Raw genomic sequence first — 20896 nt, 5'->3', positions numbered from 1 at the left:
TTACTTCCCAAATAGTAGTGAACTGAAAACTAAACTAGCAAAAAACTCATTTTTTTTATTGTTAAACTGAGGCAGTGCAAATTATTCTTCCCGTTTAAGTAGATTTTTAGGAATATGAAGAGAAAAACCCTGCATGGCTGCCCCAGATCAGGTTCTATAAAGCATATACAGGAAGGAATTCAGGACTTGTTTAAGCACTGAAATGTACTTTTCCCTAGCTTTGTTCTGACAACAGATGGAAAAATATCTTTGGCTGAAACATCTAAGGTCACCCAAAGGTAGCCACTTAATAATGGTGACTGGGTTTCCTAGTTTTAACAGTAGCTAAACTAGTGTTAAAGATTCTACTCAGTGGCTTGTCATATTTCTTAGCTACCATATTGGTAGTTAGCAACCTTACTTAGTTTTGGCAGTATTTTACTTAAGGCTTTCCTGTGTGTAAAATCTTTAAATGTAGAATTCAGTTTTAAAATACTGGATAAATTTAGGACCAGCTAACTGAATTGAGGGAATGAGCCCATACTGGGGAAGAAAAAAAAAAAAGAAATTAAAACTGTATCCTGCACATCTTAATAAAATGCATAGCAACCAACATAAACAGGCATTTTAAAGAATGTGATTTACCTGTTACTCTAGATATATCAACAAACTAAAACAGTAAAACCACAACTATCCAGACAAAAAATGTAAATAATTTTATTTATAATTTATTTTCAAGTTAAACTGACACAAGTTGAAGGGAATGTAACCATAGGGTAGTAAGAGGTAGGAGATACAGAAATGGTAGACAAGTTGCATTTTGCTAGTATGACTTTCTGTAGATCTGAAACAGTGTATGAATCCAAAGCTGCAGACTTAGTTCTTTTTCAGTATGCATGAGTGAATTTACTTTGTACTTGTTAATAAAACCAAAAGTGCAACTGAAACAATTTCTAAGCTGAATATTTCATTAGGTATCTTTATCATTCAGGCACAGTTAGAAGAATATAATTCCATGCAAGCAGGTTACAGGCGTTTACAAGTTCGGTGCAAAACATTTTCTTCTCTAACAATTGTAACAACTTATATGCTGATGGAATAGTAATAATACAAAACTGATTAGGTGTTAAATGCGCATTTGCTCAGTTGAATGATAAACTGCAATTGACTTTAAATTTTAAAAGTGTTTATGGGAATTATGGTTTACCACTTGATGCAGCAGGATGAAAAATGTTAGTGCAAAATAAAGTGCAGTGATTACAAAGGAAAAGATTCCTTCCTCACCCTGTGATTAAGACATATTGCATGACTATGTGAAACAAACTAGCCTATTCAAGTCAAAATGGACTTTAGCATAAATGATCCCTCTGTTCCTGGTTTCAATGGAAAAGCATGTAATGACAGCTCCTGTTATTGGTTTCACCATTTTTTATTTAGGCTATAAAGCCCTTTCTGTTAATATACAAGAAACAAAGAATGTTTACGAGTTAAGTATTGTGCCAGTTGTAGCGTATTCCTAAAGGGTTAGCTAATGCTATCAACATTTTAATAAATATTTTCTGTAGTAGAGTAAAACCTAAACATGACAATATTGTAGTATGTGAAATGAAAGTTACCACTCAATAATTTCAAGAGTAGTTTTCAGATAACTAACCAATGCTTCATTCCATTTAACTTTGGGGATAAGTTCTCCTATTAATCCAGTAAGTTATAGGGCTTGTACTTGACAGTACAACTTCTACAGCCAGTCTTTGAATATTAGCATATTTTGTAGTTCTTGAGAAACTCTCAAGAGGGTCTTGACACTATTTCTGTCTTAAAGTAGAAAGGTTACTGACCGCATGAAGACTGCTGTCTCAAAGTAAGGTGTAAACTGGGTTTGAGAGACATTGCAGTGCAGTACAGTCCAGTCCACTCTGGATTTGTTGGTTCCCTTTACCAAAGTTAGTAAAACTCATTGGGAGGAGTTGGAAATATGAAAGAGAGAACTAAGAGGAACTGTTTAACAAGAGATGTGCTAGGAGCAATGCTTCTCTTCTGACACAACACACTACTCCAAGCAATGTCTGTACAGCAGTCATAGCCCACCTAGAGCCTCTATTAATCTTTCTTGTAAATGGTATCCTGTCCTATTAAATGTAATTGAACTTAAGTAACAGTTTCCTTGAATGGATTAGATTCAGGATCTGAACTACCTCTGAAAAAAGATCCTGTTGTGGATATTCTTCTTTCTCATCAGATGTTAAGTCAGAAAATATATTAGAAATGTATTTAATATAAAGCTTAAGTATCTCTATAGCCTCAAAAAGGCAGCTACAGCTACTTCTTTAGAGAATTTAAAAAGCATTTTAATGCTGGGTATAGGTAAGCTCTATTGAATAAAGTATGAAATGTCTTACAGTTGTTTAAGTTGCTCTATTAAGCTTTACCTTATTTTTCAACAGATGGTAACACAGATTTCCTATTTTTGTGTTTTTTCTAATTGTTTTCATTTCTCCTTGGATCCAGCTGCATTTTCCCCCTATGTCAGTAGGGGGATTCATACAATAGATGCACTACTAGCATTTGTTAAGAGTCAAGTACATGACTTAGCCCCAAATGTTGCTTTTGCTTCTACCTGAGGTGCTCTTTTTGGACCACAAGATGAATCAGATATAATGTCTGAGGTCCACGAGTTCCTGTGTATTTCTCCATTTGGGAGTCTTCTGTTACTCCTCCACATACCTTCTCCAGTCCAACTGGCCAGCAGAGATCACTTTGTTTTAGGAATCAGAGCAGGTTCCTCAAATTAGTTTTGATATACAAAGAGGAAAGTGTGAGTGGTGAGAACCTCCCTGCAGTAAAAACAGGTGTACCTTGTACCAGAAAGCAGTATGAACAGTAAGCAGAATAAAAAAAGTTAACATAATAAAAATACAGAAAAGCAGTGGTCTTTGAAAGAGTAAGATTAACTGAACAAGAAAAGTCAGGGTAGGAAAAGAAATAGTACAGAGTGGAAAAGTCTTTCAGTTTGCCATATACATCACTTAAGATAGATATGTGTAATGAAACTTGAAAACAAAAATCCTTAATTGTTTAATCTAGTGATTTACCACACAAGAACAGGAAGAGAATCCTTCTAAGGCAGTTATTTTTTGATAAAATTTTCAGTACTAGTTATTTTTACAGTCACAGGATCAGTTTCAGCTTATTACAGTTAAGAATTTTAAGCTTATGTTAAATACTGCATACATACGGAATGTAATACAGTTTGCCATGCCTAGGAAAACAGTGACATAATGCTGACCTCCAGGGCTACCATCATGATTTGAGGGTATACATGGCAGCAGAAAAGCCTAAAACTTCTTAATATGCTTTCCTTTCCCAAGCCAAGTTCCATTTTGGTTTCTGGGTATTATCCTATGCAGGATTAGTGTCTTATCTTTCTCTACAACTTCTGGTACTCCCTCATATGCAATCATCTCCTTCCCTCCTGCTCAATGAAGCTGAAAAATATTTCATGTTACTAATGACAGCCCCTCCACAGGCAAAAAGAAACAGACTTTTCAAGCATTAGTTTTAAGTACACTCTATACTCCAAAACTGATTTATGCTTGTTATAAAGGGGCACATCAATAGGTGAGCCTGTTGTAATGATTTTCACCATAAGAATAACATGTCTTTCATACTCAGAATTAAGCTGTTATGCAAGATCAGCGCACTACAAAACTCCGCCCCACTCAGTAGCCCTGGAGATCAATCTGATGCACGTACTGAAAATGACTTGTACTTAGGGATTTTCACAAATCACCTACTTTGTGTATTAATTTTCAGAGGACTAACTATACATAAACGATATGTTCCAAGTTAGGTGCAATAGATCTGTTTAACAGATTTATTCTTGTTTGCAAACACACACAAAGAATTTTCTGTCTTCTATTCAAGCAGAAGAGTTACAATGGTGCTTTTGCTACTAGCTATTATATGCATTTAGGGGTTATATACCATTACAATTCACATGCCTCCTTTAAGTCAGGAATGCTCTTCAGTGCTGCCACTGAAAGATCTGCTCCGGACATGATTTCTCAGTTGCTCTATGAGCTCTGGATTCTGCTGCTGTATCTGTTGTGCAAACTGCTGCCCCCTGTGTTGAACAGTTTTACATAAAATCAACAAGTGAAAAAAACTGACAAGCAGCATTTTTAAGAAAACAGGATATCCCAGTACAGCTGAAAGGTGCATTATATAAAAGTTAAGACCAAAGATAACTTGCTGTATAGTCTTAATCAAGATATTTGTAGTATTATGACTTTATCTAGTCAACGTCTCTCCAAACAGGATTATCATCAGACCTTAATTTTCAATCTTCAGGACTATTACTTCTACTTGATAACATGGAGGAAAAAGTATTACCTTACTTGGTAAAACTAAAATTTTGCAACAGATCTGCTCCAGTGATTTTCTCCTTTCTTTTAGAGAGGACCCATTCTAGTTGTTTAGGATAACTGTTCTAGTTGAACTGCAATGTTGTATTAGTTTTTCTAGAAATACAGTGTGTGGCTGCCAACTTGTACTTATAAGCAAGACACCATAAGTAGAAAGCAAGCATACAGTTACACCTTTATGTGTTGTATGACTGAAGTAATGACAGATCCATCTCCGTAACAGTTGTAGCTTAAGAGTTAAATTAATAGGCGAGATTAATTCCATGTAAAAGATAATTACACTGGCTTACTAGAAAAACCAAGTAAGTAAATCTCATTACTTCATGAATAGTCTGGCATGGCTTCTCTGTAACTTCTGCATTTTGCTCAAGTAGCAAATTATCCAGACTCCTCTAAACCACAGTGCAGGTTGATAGAAAGCCAACATTTTCATAGATCTAGGTGTAGGACGTGGTTTTTGTGAAAACAGCCCTTGATTTTGTGGGGGCACATTCCTGTCTGAATGTGAATTTTAAATTAGTTTTGCCTTGAAGGGGCAAAACTTTAGTTTCATAGAATGGTTTGGGTTAACCCCCTGCAGTGAGCAGGGACATCTTCAACTACATCAGGTTGCTCAGAGCCCCGTCCAGCCTGACCAGGGTTTCCAGGGATGGGGCTTCCACCACCTCTCTGGGCAACCTGTGTCAGTGTTTCACCACCCTTACTGTAAAAAATTTCTTCCTTTTAGTTTAAAACCATTACCCCTTGTCCTGTCACTACAGCTCCTGCCCAAAAGTCTGTCCCCATCTTTCTTATAGGTCCCCTTTAAGTATGAAAAGGCTGCAATAAGGTCTCCCTGGAGCCTTCTCTTCTCCAGGCTGAATAACCTCAACTTTCTCAGCCTTTCATCGCAGGAAAGGTGTTCCATCCCTCTGATCATTTTTGTGGCCTTCCTCTGGACCCCCAGCAGGTCCATGTCTTTCTTGCACTGAAGACTCCAGAACTGGACACAGTACTCTGGGTGGGGTCTCAGCAGAGCAGAGTAGTGGGGGGCAATCCCCTCCCTCAACCTGCTGGCCACACTTCTTTTGATGTAGCCCAGGATACAGTTGACCTTCAGGTCTGTGAGTGCCCATTGCCGGCTCATGTCCAGCTTTTCATCCACCAGTACCCCCAAGTCCTTCTGCACACGGCTGCTCTCATTCCCTTCATCCCCCAGCTTGTACTGATACTGGGGATTGCCCCAACCCTGTTTGAAACAGGCTAGAATGCTGAAATAAAGTGAAACTGTATGCCCAATAAAAGGTCTTGCCATATAAGCAAATGGCATGTTTTTGTGCAGACTCTTCCAGATGGATTATCATTATTATACTATAAAAGAGTCAGGTCCTGTAAAAGCTACTCATCGTTATACTGAGTCCCTGAAGCCTTCCTAGTCTAAATGGAGGGATGCCAGAGCAGAAATTGTTTAAACTTTACTTAGCAGCTGTGCTAAGTAAATCTGTAGCTTTTCTAACTAATGTCTGGGATATCAGGTAGTAAATTTATCAACACAACTGGAAAGCACATGTAAGAATACTTAAAAGATTTAAAGGAACAATTTTTAGGAAGTGGCATTTGGAAAATAAACAGTATATGAGAACCAGAAAGTGAAACCGAGCACACAGCTCAGTCACTCCAATTGATGAAAATGTACAAAGCAAACAAACAAGATGATAGTAAAAAATGAGTCTTCAAGTTCTCAGTTTTAATAATAAACAGGCATACAATGAGGACAGGCCACAGTATAACTGGCTTGACACCATAGCTTTAAAATAGATGTTGCAGAATAATGCTTCTACAAATGTGACAGTTAAAACTATGCAATTCTTACTTACGCATGGATCAGGCTGGACAAATCTGACAGGCCACCAACACCTGCAGCAGGGCCACCAATGGCGTTTGACATCATCCCTGACATCCTGGAACAGTTAGCACAGTGTTGGCATTGGGGTATGCAGGGACCTTTCAGTAAGCAATAAACTGTAGTTATCTTGAATTGCTGTAAGGAAATAAGCTGCAAGAGGAAGAAACTGCAGTAGTTTTATTTACAGTAAGCAAGAATAAAATTACATTTTCAGGAATATAGTCCTATCCAACTTTTCTCTTCAATAATTCAAATACCTAAAGACATTTGTTTAACGGTACTCCATTTTAATACTTACAGTTGTTGAACTTGAGGATTCTGCATTAAGCTTGCTGCCTAGAATAGATAATATACAGTTGAAATTATAACACATTTACTACTTAGGTATTACAGAGGAAATGTGGGAAAAAACCCTCAAAAAACCCACATGTTGTGTTTTATGTTTTATTACAAAATTAAGCTAAGTTTATGTGCACAGAGATGTATGGTCCCCAGCAGAAAGAATCATTACAGGAACGTATTTCAAGGATATGAAGCTGAGACAATTTGTTGCATGTTAGATAAAAAATACTGGTTACAGATTCAGATATGAAAAATATGACAAGATGACATTAAACATAAAAATACAGTACCAGAAAACTAAAAAGAAAAAAAAAGTTAACTTGCCAAGGACAAAGGTTTCCTATTTGGCTTTTGGAGAAATGTCTGTATTTTGTTGATTCCCAGCCTGGATAAATCAGTTTTGCACAGATACAACAGTGCAAAATATTGCAGAGTAAACCAGAGTGTGGACTTATTTTGTAGCATGGTTTTGTGGTGTCCTGGTTTTGCTAGGATAGAATTAATTTTCTTCTTCATAGTTACAATAGCTGTGTTTTAGGTTCAGTATGGGATTTGTTATGAGAAGAATGTTGATAAAGTACCAATGTTGTTAGTTGCTGCTGGAGCTCAAGGCCATCGTGTTTGGCTGGTTCACAGCTGCACAAGGACTGGGAGGGAGAAGTGCAGTGAACAGCAAAACTCCAAACTGGCATTTGGATGTGCCAGTGAAATATTCCAGATCATATCCCGTCATGTCAGTATATTAACCAGGGCTGACTGGAAATCAGGGGTGTTTCTCTCGGGGATCGCTCAGGCTGGTTCTTGTGGGGTTTGGGCTACGGGTCTCGGCTCCGGGATCACTGGCTGGCACAGGTTGGGCATCACTCGGCGGGTGGTGAGCAGTTGCACTGTGCATCACTCATTTGTATAGTCTGTTATCACTGTTGTTATCATTATCATTTTATTTTAAATAGTAAAAAGCTTTTATCTCAACCCACAAGTCTCCTTGCTCTTTCCTTTCCAATTCTCTCTCCTACTCCCTGGAGGGGGTGAGGGGAGTGAGAGCAGGCTGTGTTAAAGGGTGAAACCACCACATGTGGTAACATTTATCTTCTGTGGTAACTGCATATCTTCTTACTTTGTAGTAAGCATGAGGTTATTTAAATTTCTCATTCATAAGACACCTCAAAAATAATATCATGTTTACCATAGTGTAAGGGTGTACATGGACAGACTAAACCATGTGATGTTTTAAAGTTATATATAATTCCTACAGAAATCAGTGTCTGTATAAATACAAGACCGATAGGCACAACACAGTATCTGCTTATTTAGTCGCTTATTAAAGGTACTACAAAAGTCAGATATAGACAATATTCATTTTAATGATAAATATATCTCCATATCTATCTATCTATCTATCTATCTCAAAAGTAAATCAGCTGTTTAATCTACAGTTGGATATAAAATGCCAAATTCAGGTCAATTCTATGGGTGATACGGGATTTTTTTTTCTTTCCTCCATCAGTAACAAGTCTGATCTAGGTTAGGGGACCAAAATGGAGGCTAGAAGTAACCTTCTCAAGTCAAACAGTGAGTCAGTTTTTTTCTTTCAAAACAAAACAAAGCAAAAAACTACACCACAGGAAAATCATTCATTCTTTCCTAGCTGAATGCCCTGTGTTCTATCCACTTGACCACGCATCTTCTGGAAATGACACAAAAAATCCTTTTGCTATAGTTAGCTCCACATTGAAGCTCTTTTGAGAGCTCTTTTGACTCATACCTCTTTTGACTCTAAACAGATGCAGACTATCCAAGTAAGTCATGTGGCCAGTGAAGTAGTACGTAGAGTTCCAGTGCTATTTAATCACTAATGCCATTGGAGAACTCGCTCACTTCTTCCTTGTCTACCATCTCTATTCTTTGGACCATAGTATCGGACTCGATGTATTGACCTCTCTTGCATGTAGTGCATTTACACGTGGGAGCACTGGTTGAAATACCCTGTCCTAATGAAGCTACCAGAGAGGCAATAGAGTTTTAACTGCGTTCTCAAAGGATACGTATTTTTCGCATTTTTTTTCTCCAAATTCCATTCTTCAAAGTTAATCAATACCATTTAGCTAAGAAAGCCATGCACAGAGAAAAACTACTGAGGGACAAAACAACAATTTGCCATTATATTGGAAGTAAAGGAATGCACTATATGTTATTTATATTCAGTGTTTGCCCATGTCATGACATTTTGCACACTTAAGGATGTCAGGGATAATTTGAAAGACTAAGAACAGAGAGGTCTCTTGGGTAGTTCTTTCCAAGCAGAGTTACTTTAGTCTTGGGTAGACTCCATCTGAATCAACTGCTGCTCATTTAAGAGGTGATTTCTTTGCAATCATTGTTAACTGCTATGAGAAGAAGAGACATTTTCATCATGCTGTTGACAAGTGTTTTACTATCATGTCATCTATAAAAATATCATAGCTAATCTATACTAGATGTTGTTCAAAAGTAAGATAGAATCAACTGGAAATAAGACAGGCATTGTAGGAGATTTATGCTTCACTTCTTGTTTTGAGTGTGAAATGACTCAGAAAAGTTAAATGCACTATAATGAAATCATTGCATTATAGCATTAAAATTGCTTGTGTTATGTAAAGCTTGAAATATACTCACCATACTAATGAAGGCAGGATTGTTTATCAAGCTTGCCATGTCAAAACTCAGTCCAGTTCCAGTCTACAAACAAATTGCAATTGCAGGTAAGTTTATCTAAAATATCCCAGTTATCACTATTGTAAATAAATAGATACAGAGCTAACTTACAGGACTGGACATATCTCTTAGTTTCTGTTCCGCTATTTTCAAATTTGATTTATAAGAGTCATTCTCTGGATCAAGATCCAGTGCCTTTTGGTAACTGGTAACTGCTTCTTCATATTTATTCACTGAGGTCAGAGCCAACCTAATGCGAAATAAAGAAATCCTAGGTAGAACATAAATGACCATATAAAGATAATGATACATTTTCTGTTCTAAGTAAAACGGCATAACACAACTCATTTTTAGCTTGAGCACTAAGTTAAAGCAAGTTTTGCTACTGGGCTACTGCTGCTTAGTGTAAGCACTTGTTTTTGCTGAAGAGATGATCCTTCAAGAATTCATCTTGCATTGTCTGTTCTACATTAAAAACTCCTTGGCATAATCAAGTGATTTAGCCTGTATTTGAGAGAGCAAGCTGGATCCATCATCCATGATGCATAAGCTCAGGAATTCCTCCAAGTGTTTCCTCGAGTGCTTTTGATCCAAGAGACTATTCAGAAGGGTACACAGGTAAGTAGAGCAGAGATACTCTTAACGTGAGTTCTGCAGCTTCAAGAAATCAAATACAAGAACCACAAGTTTCAACATAATAGATTTTTGTCTTAGGATCAATGCAAGGTTCTCCTTTCGGATCTTCTGCTTCAATAGCTTGACAAACCGTTTACACAAGACAGTAGTAACATCTGTAAGATGCTGTAAGAAACCTTTGTATCTGGGAAGTTTGCTTTATGTTTTGAAAAAGATTATTCTCCAGCAGCTCAGGAGAGCACAGAACAGATCTACTACTTTTGAAACAGTTATTGTTTCAAATTCGACTAGCTACTACATTTAAAACATCATCTTCCTTTGAGCTATTCTGGAAGTCCTTCTGGTTGCAGTTTCAATTCTATCTTCAACCGTGTTTTCAATTTATACTGACCACAAAATTAAACTAATCTTTCCACATTTTGTGAAAGATCTGTGTAACCCACATTCCTGTTTAGTACTCCAGTCCCCCTTTGGTATGTGCTGACCTACACAGACTGGGTTGATAAGCCTGTGTTAATGCCTATTATAAAACTTTAGTCTTTTATCTCAGGCAAGAGAACTCAGTGTTTGATACATCAGTCACAGTCATTACTCACAGTGATGTTGAGCTCAGTAACAGTATGAAACTCCAGGAGTTTCCAGTAACGCTTCTGGAGGAACCCATGCAGTATTAATGTTTTCTCTCTTAACACAGTTACTCCCATAAAAAAACATTCTTCCTTTTGGCCCATTAACTTGCAAAAATAGTTTCTGACCAGACAAGAAATGCCATCTGGTATTTCTGTGATGCAATAGTGGTTTTTTACAGATTAAGTAGGTAAAATTCTGCTTCTTGGAACACAATACAAGTCAGAACAGTGGCCAACAGTTTCTTTGCTCACAAGGGTAACTGCCATATCAGCGAAGCCATGGAGGCGAAGGGCTCTGGAGCAGGGCACTGCGCCGGGGGCCTCTCCTGAAGCGGCAAACCACGGCGAGATCAGCCGAGGCCAAAGCGCTGGCAGAGAGCGTGCCCCAGCCCCCCCTCCCAGAGCTGCTGACACACGGCAGATGGCACAGCATGGCCGTTGCCAACGCCACTGTGACCACACACAGCCCCTTACTGTCACCTCAGGAGCCACCCAGCACAGGCAGGGGAACAGCGCCTGCGCATCGGCCCGCAGCAGTTGGCACAGGCAGGGCACACGGGAAGGGCGCAGTGACCCTCCTGGCTCAGGGAGGCTGACACAGGCAGTGGCCATTGCCTTCCCTGAGGGAGACACAGCTGTGGTTGCCACTCGACTGAAAACCATCACTAGGAAGAGTGTGGCAGCTCAGACGGAGGTCCCACGCAAACGTGCAGCTGCATGGAGTGCCTGAGCCTGTCACTGCTATAAGATCTCCCCGCAGCCTTCTCTTCTCCAGGGTGAACAGCCCCAACTCTCTCATCCTTAGAGATAAGGATGTCATGCAGGACAGTGTCAAATGCCTTGCACAAGTCCACTTCTGCATCTTTCTGTGACATACAGTGTTTCTGTCAAATCCTGAGAAAAACTGATATACCTGCATAATGCAGTCGGAAAACACAGCTTTCTCATAAGGAATTTTTGTTGAGAATGTGTTTTCTGCACTTGTTTTTTTCAGTTATTACTAAACAAGCACTGTTTCCTCATCCAGCCAATACATGGCAAATGTATTATTATAACCATCCGCTGAGTTAAGCAATGGCTTGTAGCTCAAAATATACCCTCTATCAAAAAAACCCAGAAAATCAGCGTAAGAGAAGCGTGATTGCCTGGGAGTGATCCCACTTACTTTGTGTATCAAAAGGTCTTACACCCAAAACTCTAAAATAACCTCCAATTTCCAATTAAATCAGCCTGTAGCTTCCCTTCATCTTACTAAAACTAGAGGATATCAGGTTGTGCTATATGAAGAAATGACCTAAAGTCAGTTAAATAGGACAAAACCAGTTCAACAGTCCCTCAAATTTCAAAGTTAATTAATCGTCTCAAAAGTCAGTCAGGCTACATTTGTATTAGTAAAATAAAACTGTATCATAGAAACTTTTCAAGTGATAGAATTCCATCATCTTTGATCTTAAATAAATGCCCCCTGGCATGGTTTTGTCCCAGGTCAACAAGCATTATCCCAGATAATTTTGGACATGGTTCAGAATTTAACACAGGCCAATGCAATTTAGCAATAGGCAGTTTGGATGTGGCCACTCCATACTGCAAAGTCGATTTTAATAACGTGGACACGGACCACTTTGTGCCAGCTGACTCAACAAACAATCCCAAGCATTTTTTAATTTACTAGTATAGATATAACCGCAAAAGCCTTATGCAGCATTTAGCCCACACCCACAATATCACATAATCACAGAATGGTAGGGGATGGAAGGGACCTCAGGAGATCATCTAGTCCAACCTCCCTGCCAAAGCAGGTTCCCTGCAGCAGGTTACACAGGAAAGCGTCCAGGAAGGTTTTGAACATCTCCAGAGATGGAGACTAATATGTTTGATTACTGAAAATGCAAAGCTACACATATTGGAAAAATGTAGATATAAAGATATCTACTTCCACTCAAGTAGATATCCCATTCAGAACATTCCTGACATATTTTTTTAGACAGCACTTAATCAGACCCAATGCCTGAAGAATTAATGTCTGTACATTGAAGAATACATGTTTGTACTGTTGAAAAACTAACAAAGGGATATAGCTTAGTCTTGCTAAGATATCTGCTTCCAAAGGGCTACTGAATGGAAAAGTTAAGTCTCTATTCCTGCTAGTGTGAAGACTTAATACTCGTAGGATTCTGTTCTTTAACAGCGTCATTAACAGATTCACCATTACAACTGCAGAATTTTGATTACTCATAACTAGGCAGGAGGTAAGAAAAACACATTATGACTTTCTAAACTAAATTTGCAAAGTTGATAAACTGAAAGAAAAAAAATTGCAAACTGATGAGATCTGATATGAAAATGATGAGATTAACCACATATGTAAAACTTGAAGCTGACAGCCTGATAGGATCGTCTTCAGAAAACTGCTGCACTTCCAGAACAAGGATGTCAGCTAAGTAAAATAACCTAGCTCCTCTTATTTCAGAACATCTCTGGTGATTTACACATAGGTCTTCAGTGCTTACTCAGATTCGTATTAGCTTACCCCATTCTCCCATATGCTTTGCTGTACTTTGGATCTATTGCTATGGCTCTCTCACAATCCTTTATCGCTTCACTGTAGTTGTTGAGCTTACTTTGAGCAGCAGCCCTAGGAGGAAGACAGGAGTGAAGGGAAACAGGTTTGTCAAAGAAACAATTAAAAAAAGAAAAAAAAGCTTAGATACGCACATGTCCATGACTAACTTTAGATTTGTTTAATCTTACTGACTTTTCATTCACTATTTAGGCAATGTCTCAGCTTTCCTCAATGAAGCAGAACAAGCAAATGTTCTGAATTATGTGCTTAAGTGCATTGCTACACTAGGGCTACGGAGAACATATGCTCACCTTTGAGGACACAAAGGACAAATAATTCTAAGGAACTGGTTTAGATCCAGCATATGACTATGCACAAAATACATCATAAAACCTATCAAAAGAAGTGAAACTCTCAGGAAGTAATTTACATAAAATAATTGTTTAAGCAGAAGTATTTTATACAACTGGCATTTTCCAGCAATAAGTACAATTTTACTGCCATTCAAAGGAATGCTCTGATTTCTCCCTGCTCAATTTTTTAGCAGGCAAGTCATGCTTACAGGTAAATCAGAATAACATTGCTCGATAATCTATGAATTAGTAAATTACAGTTGCATCTGTATACCAGAGAAATACTAAATGTTGCAGACATTTATACAATGAGATTAAAGACTTGTCCAATCAAAAAGGACATTGGAACAGATTAATAACCAAAACTTATCCAGTTTGAAAAGTCTCAAATTTTAACTCATAATTTGTTCTTCCTTGGTTAAAAAACTACATTAGAAATGAAAATGTCTCCTTTGCATAAAGCATTCTTCTTTTTTATTAGGAATGCTAGATGCTATAATCATCACTGTATTCAAACCTTTCTCCTGTGGCAACCTCCAAATTGCATGTTTTTTCTTACTTTGATTAAAACCTCTTCTAATTGGGACTACTTATTTACTTTAAATATTTAGGCTGCTTAACAGTTGTCCAAATCCATAGATGCCAGTGAAGATGTACAGATAAATGCTTAGTCTCTCACTTGTTTGAACAGAAAATGTTTTTTCCATGTTTACAAAAAATTTATATGGCCCGCTAAAACTTCAAGGGCATCTCAGCTCTCTTTTTTCCCCTCACTATTGTGAGTAAAAAGCAATACTGTTGAAGGCAATACATCTCCATTGCTCCCAAGCTAGCTTAAGAAAGATAAGGCCTATATTTATTAAAATACTGTATCACCCACAAAACTACAAGAAACTGCCTGTCTTCTTTCAAATAACTTCATATAGTACTGTGCTTACTGACATCAGGATTCATTTTGGTCCTCACAAATGCGGTATGTGATGATGTAACACACAGAGAGAAGTATTTCTATTCTTGCCAATTACAGATTTGGTGCTTAAGCCCATTCTACTGAGGAAACTCCCAGTGATCTTGGGAGGCTTTTCAATCTGGCCTTGTATTTCCATTTTATACCTAAAATCACTTGCATGATCAGTTTTCTCAAGGAAAATAGATGATTTACACTTTGAATTGCCATCTTAACAATGTAAAATATTAGTAAACTGCGCAATGAAACCACAACAGCAGCCTTGTTTTTTACAACAGGACATGCATAAAAATGCTGAGTATTTATACAATGCTTCGAATCTCCAAAATGGTATTCCCACACTGGCAGTATTTTTTCCCAGGAAAAGTCAATGCTAGGGGAGGTAAGAGATGGCAGCTGAGCCACTAGAACACCAGGCTGTTTTACTATTCTCAACAGACTGGGAATCACAGCCTAGATTATGATTTAATATAGACATCCTAACTCACAAAAACCTAATCTCAAGTGTTACAAGTAATTTTAAAGCTCATATTACACCTTTAACTGATACACATATGCTGAGCTCACTTTGGCTTTAAATCTTTTACAAATTTAACGTGATAAATTTCTAAATAGTGGGGTTTTCTGCCCTCATGTTGCTTTGATTTACTTCACAATTTATCTTTAAAATAATGTGAATGAAGTTTGGGAATGAAAAGCATGTATTGTTTTGTTTTTACCTGTTGCAGTAATAGACTGCATTGTTTGGATCCAGCTCTATAGCCCTAGTGTAACAGTCCACTGCAGCACCATAATTTTCTTCTTTCATATGATTATTACCTGAAATAAATTATAAAAATCTCTTAAGCAGTTAACAGATACAGTGCTATGTATGAAAGAAAAAGAGCAGCCACATTATAGTACCTATATAAGGTAGTTATAACTGCATTTTTTTGAGATACATTTTTTAAATAGAACTGGCATGGAATAATGCAAATAAAAGTATCTACTATGTCTGTGAAGTTTATTATGAACATTGTAGTTCACTGCATAAACCTTCCCCTTCTCGTCTTGCTATTTCACACTTTCCAGATTGTTTCTGCTGTTTAATCATAACTGCAGTCCCACTCGAATATAGATTCATCAGTCTTAACTATCTTTGTGAGCCTCATAATCCATTAGGTTATGTGTTAATTCCATTTTGGTCTCATTTTCTCACATGTCCCAACAACTTGCTTGTAACTATCCATATAACATTTAAAATCAAACAAAAGCAAAACTAAGCACATGAGCTCCACTTTTGTCATGCCACCTAAGTCATTCATTAAGATAATGAAATTTATGTATAGAACAGGCAATCGAAAATTATTCAGAGATAAAATTTCTCAGTAACAAAGCTCAGAACTTCTACTCTATAATAAAGTTTCATATTTCATATTTTTTAAGTCCAGTAGAAAAAACCAGAAAAATATAGCTTTTCTATGGAAAGAAAATTCTGGAGTAAGGTCTTTCAAAACAACAGGTATCATATACATTCCTTCCTCCGGAAAACAGGGCAGTTCTGGTAGTTTCTTTCTTTCCTCGTGACAGAGTAGTAGAGAAAAAATCCTAGTTCAGAATGCCCAAGCTTAAGGCTGTACTCAGTCCTGCAATTACAGATCTTTGGCCTGCTAAGTCCTACAGAAGCCTTGGTTTCCCAGCAATGTCAAGAAATTGTCAGGAAAGTTATAGGCTTCCACTGACTATCTTGTATATCGGCAAAATATTTCAACCCTCTCCCAAAATAAGTAAGAGAAGGGACAGGTCAACAGGTTACTACAAATGTAGATAATGGCATGAGCAAAGGCTGGAAAAGTTCAGTCAGTGCCAATACTGTCTCTCATAGGAAGCAAAAGACTGTGGAGTAAGCAGTCCTAGGTGCCTGGGCTAACTGAAAACAACTATTTATTTGTGAACATGGAGAGGTGAATAAACAAAACCAGATTTAAGTTAATTAAGCATCACCAAGGTACAAAATCGCCTCTTCCCAAGTAATAGGGAAGACTGTAGTTACAGTCAGCAGACTGTAATTACAGTCAGCAATCCCTGCCAGTGAGAAGGCAAACTGAAACTGCAATTGCATGTATACCTTCAAAATATACACAGAATGTAATCATGTCTTGTCTTATTTCTACAGGCCCACTATCTACACCTCTTTCCTTTGATCTAAGGTAAAGGCCTGCACACTAAATCCTGTTGTCAGATAAAAGACTTGCAAGTTAGCTGCACTCAATGAGAATGCAGCAGTTAACATTTCTCCAAAACAGAACTGCCACGAATGACTATCAAAGTTGAAATTTCTGATACTGCTCTGAACTAAAGATGACCTGGAATATAGGGTTAAGTTGGAGCTAGTATCAGTGGGTACCATTCTTGCTCTCTCTCTCTCCAGCTCAAAAATGGCTAAAGGAAAACAAAAATAGCTAGACCTACTATTTCTGCTGAGATTACGCAATTCAGGCCAAAAGGAAAAGCAACTGTAATATTTTATTTTAACACAAGACAAAAATTCTTAAGACCAAAAAACCCCACAAATGGTTTTACTTTTGAATGTGTGTTCTCCATAGTGAAAATACTACCTATTTTTATAATTTGTACTGTGGTAGTACCCAGATCTTTTTAGGATCAAGCCACTGTTACACTAAACAAACCTGCACATAATCTGTGCTCTTACATAATTTATGTTAAGACAAAGTCTAAAGTGAATTTTCATGCCTACTCTTGTATACCAGGTAGTTACTAATCTGGAGGGTATATTCCTGGTTTTATAAAGACCAAGAAATAAAACTCAGCTATCTGATTTTGTTTTGCCATTCATTAGCTAATTGCTATAGGTACTAGGGCTGGTGGAGCAGGCTGGTGGTCACAGAGGTGAGGAACGTTATTACATTGGTAAGGACATACAGACAGAAATGAGGAAATGGCAGTTATAGAGTTATATATACAGTATTATAGAAGATACAGGTCAAATGGACTTCCCCAAGTTGTCAAAGTTATCTCCCTAACTCAGGGCTGAAAATACTCATAACTGAAAAGCATGAGAGTGGTGATAGATAATACATGTGTGAAAATGAGGAGGATTAATATTACAGAGCAGCATTAGAAAACAGGACAGGAAACTTTAATTTTATTATGGGAAATTAACCAGAAGCATTTCAAGCAGTTCCAAACTGCTTACTAACGCCCCTGATAGCTGACAATTAAATGGCCTTTTGTTGAAGTTTAGACCCTTTCAATTTTTTCAGTAGAGACATGGACTTGCTTTAGTAACACCACACAAAGACTAACACATAGCACACATCAATTTCATTTCCTCAGTCTGTTTCACAAACCCCTGTGGGCAGACACAGGACAAGACAGAAGTCACAGATTTAAAACAGGCATTGCTGCAACAGCCACACCTGGAAAGTGCTGAATATCCCTACGGTTCAATAACCATACTGAGTGCTACAGGTATTTTTCCATGAGCTGGTAGTATCAGACAGCAAAATGAAAAGCCAATGTGCGCAGCAGGTATGTTACAACTTACAAACTAATTTCCATTTGTGACCTAAGCTTGTTTGAGCTCTTATCCTTAGAAATAAAGAGCTAATGAGCAACTTCAGCAATCTGGAAAACTTACTTTAGATTACCAGTTTTAAGATGACAGACATGGAAATCATTTTCAAGAACAGTAGAACTTTTTCCACATCATTATCCTGAAATTGTTGAGAGGATTACACCTGCCTTGCAATTAGAAACTTCCTTGTTTTTTCTATAAAACTAAAATATCTGAAAATCCAACAGGTCATTAAAAATGTGGTTTATAAAGCATCAATCCACCTGATAACAATTCAGATCAGTTATCAGTGCTACATGCTACTTTTTTCCTCCCCCTTCTTTTTGGGGAGAAATAAAATGGATTCCTTCTTGGGTAGCATTAGTGAAGACTTCTATGGTACAGCGGCTTTTCCTCACATAACAGCAGTAACACCTATCAAAGCAAAAATAAACAACTGGCTTTTCTGCAATTTTTATAGAGCATACAAATTATTTCACATATGTGAAACACTAAGCCTATTAAGTACATAAGAATTTTTCCATTGGCTTCAGCTAGGTCAGCTTTTTAACAATGTTTTTATATTCAGCTAGCACATAATCCTTGACATCACATAACCTTTTCAACAGAAAGTAGAAACTTGCATAGAAATTCCACGGACAAATAGAAAAATCTATAATATACTGAATAATAACTGTTCATTCTTTAAAGCTTCTGCTACTCAGGAATGTTGCCCTGACATCATGTGTTATTCCTTAGTTTTTAAGCAACCTCCTGAGCAAGGGACAGAATAGACCATATTTTCTTAAACCCCAGATGGAGCAAATCACTGAGCCCTTACAACATAACAATCACCAGAGAATATGAGCTTAAGTTTTTGTGCAGGGTATGTGTTTCTCAGCTGCTATACTATCACTATCCATCATAACCCAAAAATCTTAATAAAAGCATAAGATGTTTATTCGATGTTTATTACAAACCTTCATCCTTCAGCTGGTCAGCCTTTTCAACATCCTCTGGTAAAGAATCTGAGAGAGGCAGCATGTCATTCTGTATGTAAACAAACCATATTTTTTTGCATTAAAATATAAGCCCTGATTTTATTAAAAATTTCTTTAATCCTGGGCAGCACTGTATCAACAAGCAACCAACTTTTTTCTAGTGCACAGGAAGTATGAAACAACTAAACATCACTGAAACATCCTTAGAAGAGAAAGATAGCTTGCTTTCTACTTTCTAGCTGAAATTAATTCCTCCCATTGCCCCAAAAGATTCTCATTCTGCTAGCTTTTATGGAAATTTCACTTTTTTTTTCATGTCTTCTTTAAGTTTCCACATTGTTTTGATGTATACAGCACTTTAAGGTTGTGTATACAGTATGAAATCTTAGTACATTTTGGCAGAGTAACTGTAGAATCTGAATTAAGTTCTTACCTTGTGAAAACAATTTTTGAACATTTCTGTCAAATGCTGTGGAGGTGCAAGATGAGTATCTTCCAGGTTAATCTTAAACACAGTCTCCAGACACTGAATTGCAACTTACAAGAAAAAAAATTAAAAAATAAAATAAAATCCAAGTCAACAGTTTCTCAATAGAAGTGTAATTTCATTAATTTATTTATAAAGCTGTGATTCACTTCCTTATCTGGTTAGTAAAAGCAGCTCTTTGGAACTGTCATAAAATAAAGAGAGGCTACCTGATCCCCATAGAACTGACTTGCTGAAAAATAGTATAAGCTATACAGAATCTATACATTGTTCAGCCATCATTCTTAAACCAATTTAAAACTTTTATCTCAATTCTTTCAATCATTTAATATCTTATTTTTTAAAAAAAATAAAAATACGAGGATTTAACAAAAGCACCACAATTCATAATACAATTATGTATGTGTCGCACACCCCTCCTCAAAACACCATAACTGCCATACATCTGTGTGGCATAATAGTTGGAAGAAAATAGATCATCTTTACAGTAAAGAATAAATGCAAGATACTTACTACTCTTTATCTTTTTTTTTGGAACAAAATATATTCATTTGAAGACACTGCTTATTAATAAAATACTTCAATAATCACAAGCCTTTATCCTATTTAAAATATCTGCAGTATCCTTTCATATGCTCTGCTGTGTAAGGATTCAATGGCCCTCCCAAACCTGCAATAATGTAAATACACTCACAATTAAGCAAGTCTAAAAAAGTAGAGCCAAATACCCGAATGAAGTTTTAAATATGCACATATTAGGCAAAAGAAGATTACATTAGGCAAAATAAGATCAATGCCAAATACTATATACAATTTTATATATATAGGTATGCTGTTAATTATAGCATCTCGAATTATATAATTATTTTCCCTGTCATATTCAGACTCTAATAGAATGTTTTTATTCAGGTATAACATCTAACCATTTTAGACTGAAAACCGAGGAGGAACAAAGAAGACTCTTTGTAAAGCCTAGTCTGAACAGAAAAGGATCTATAGGAACAGATCCTACAGTTTGACTTTTTAAATTCAAACTACAGATAACGAGGAGTAGTTGAATTGAAGTATCAGTAAAAACTGAATCTTAGAATTTAAAATTAATTTCAGTCCAATGCTAATGTAACAAATATAATTTGAATTCTTATTTGCATTATAATGAACCTGAACACTGACCCAAAAATTAGAAAAGTGAAATTACTTGAAGTTAACAACAGTAAGACCAGTTTGAGGAGCCTATTTTCTATGTTGCGGCTGGGAGAAAGGGTCAAAAGTAGACTCGTAAAACAAACAGTCAAAGTTGGAAGATGTTATCACAGTTTTTAAAAAAAGTTACATCTTCCAAGTTTGACTATCCACCCCTTATTCCATACCATTTACATC

General features: G+C 37.0%; 1 protein-coding gene across 1 annotated transcript; it reads right to left on the bottom strand.

Annotated features, from left to right (window-relative positions):
• Positions 1–3613: 3613 nt before the first annotated feature.
• Positions 3614–19566, bottom strand: SGTB (small glutamine rich tetratricopeptide repeat co-chaperone beta; the record flags this gene model as incomplete). The annotated part of the gene is made up of 9 exons (XM_010171230.2): positions 3614–4102; positions 6260–6343; positions 6587–6624; positions 9286–9348; positions 9436–9574; positions 13120–13224; positions 15192–15291; positions 19009–19078; positions 19463–19566. Coding segments are annotated over 9 exons (815 nt in total), but the record flags the coding sequence as incomplete, so codon positions are not given.
• Positions 19567–20896: the final 1330 nt, after the last annotated feature.

This window comes from Antrostomus carolinensis, unplaced genomic scaffold, assembly GCF_000700745.2.
Source record: "Antrostomus carolinensis isolate BGI_N321 unplaced genomic scaffold, ASM70074v2 scaffold14737, whole genome shotgun sequence".
NCBI lineage: Eukaryota > Metazoa > Chordata > Aves > Caprimulgiformes > Caprimulgidae > Antrostomus > Antrostomus carolinensis.
This window is presented reverse-complemented; position numbering and strand designations above follow the sequence as displayed.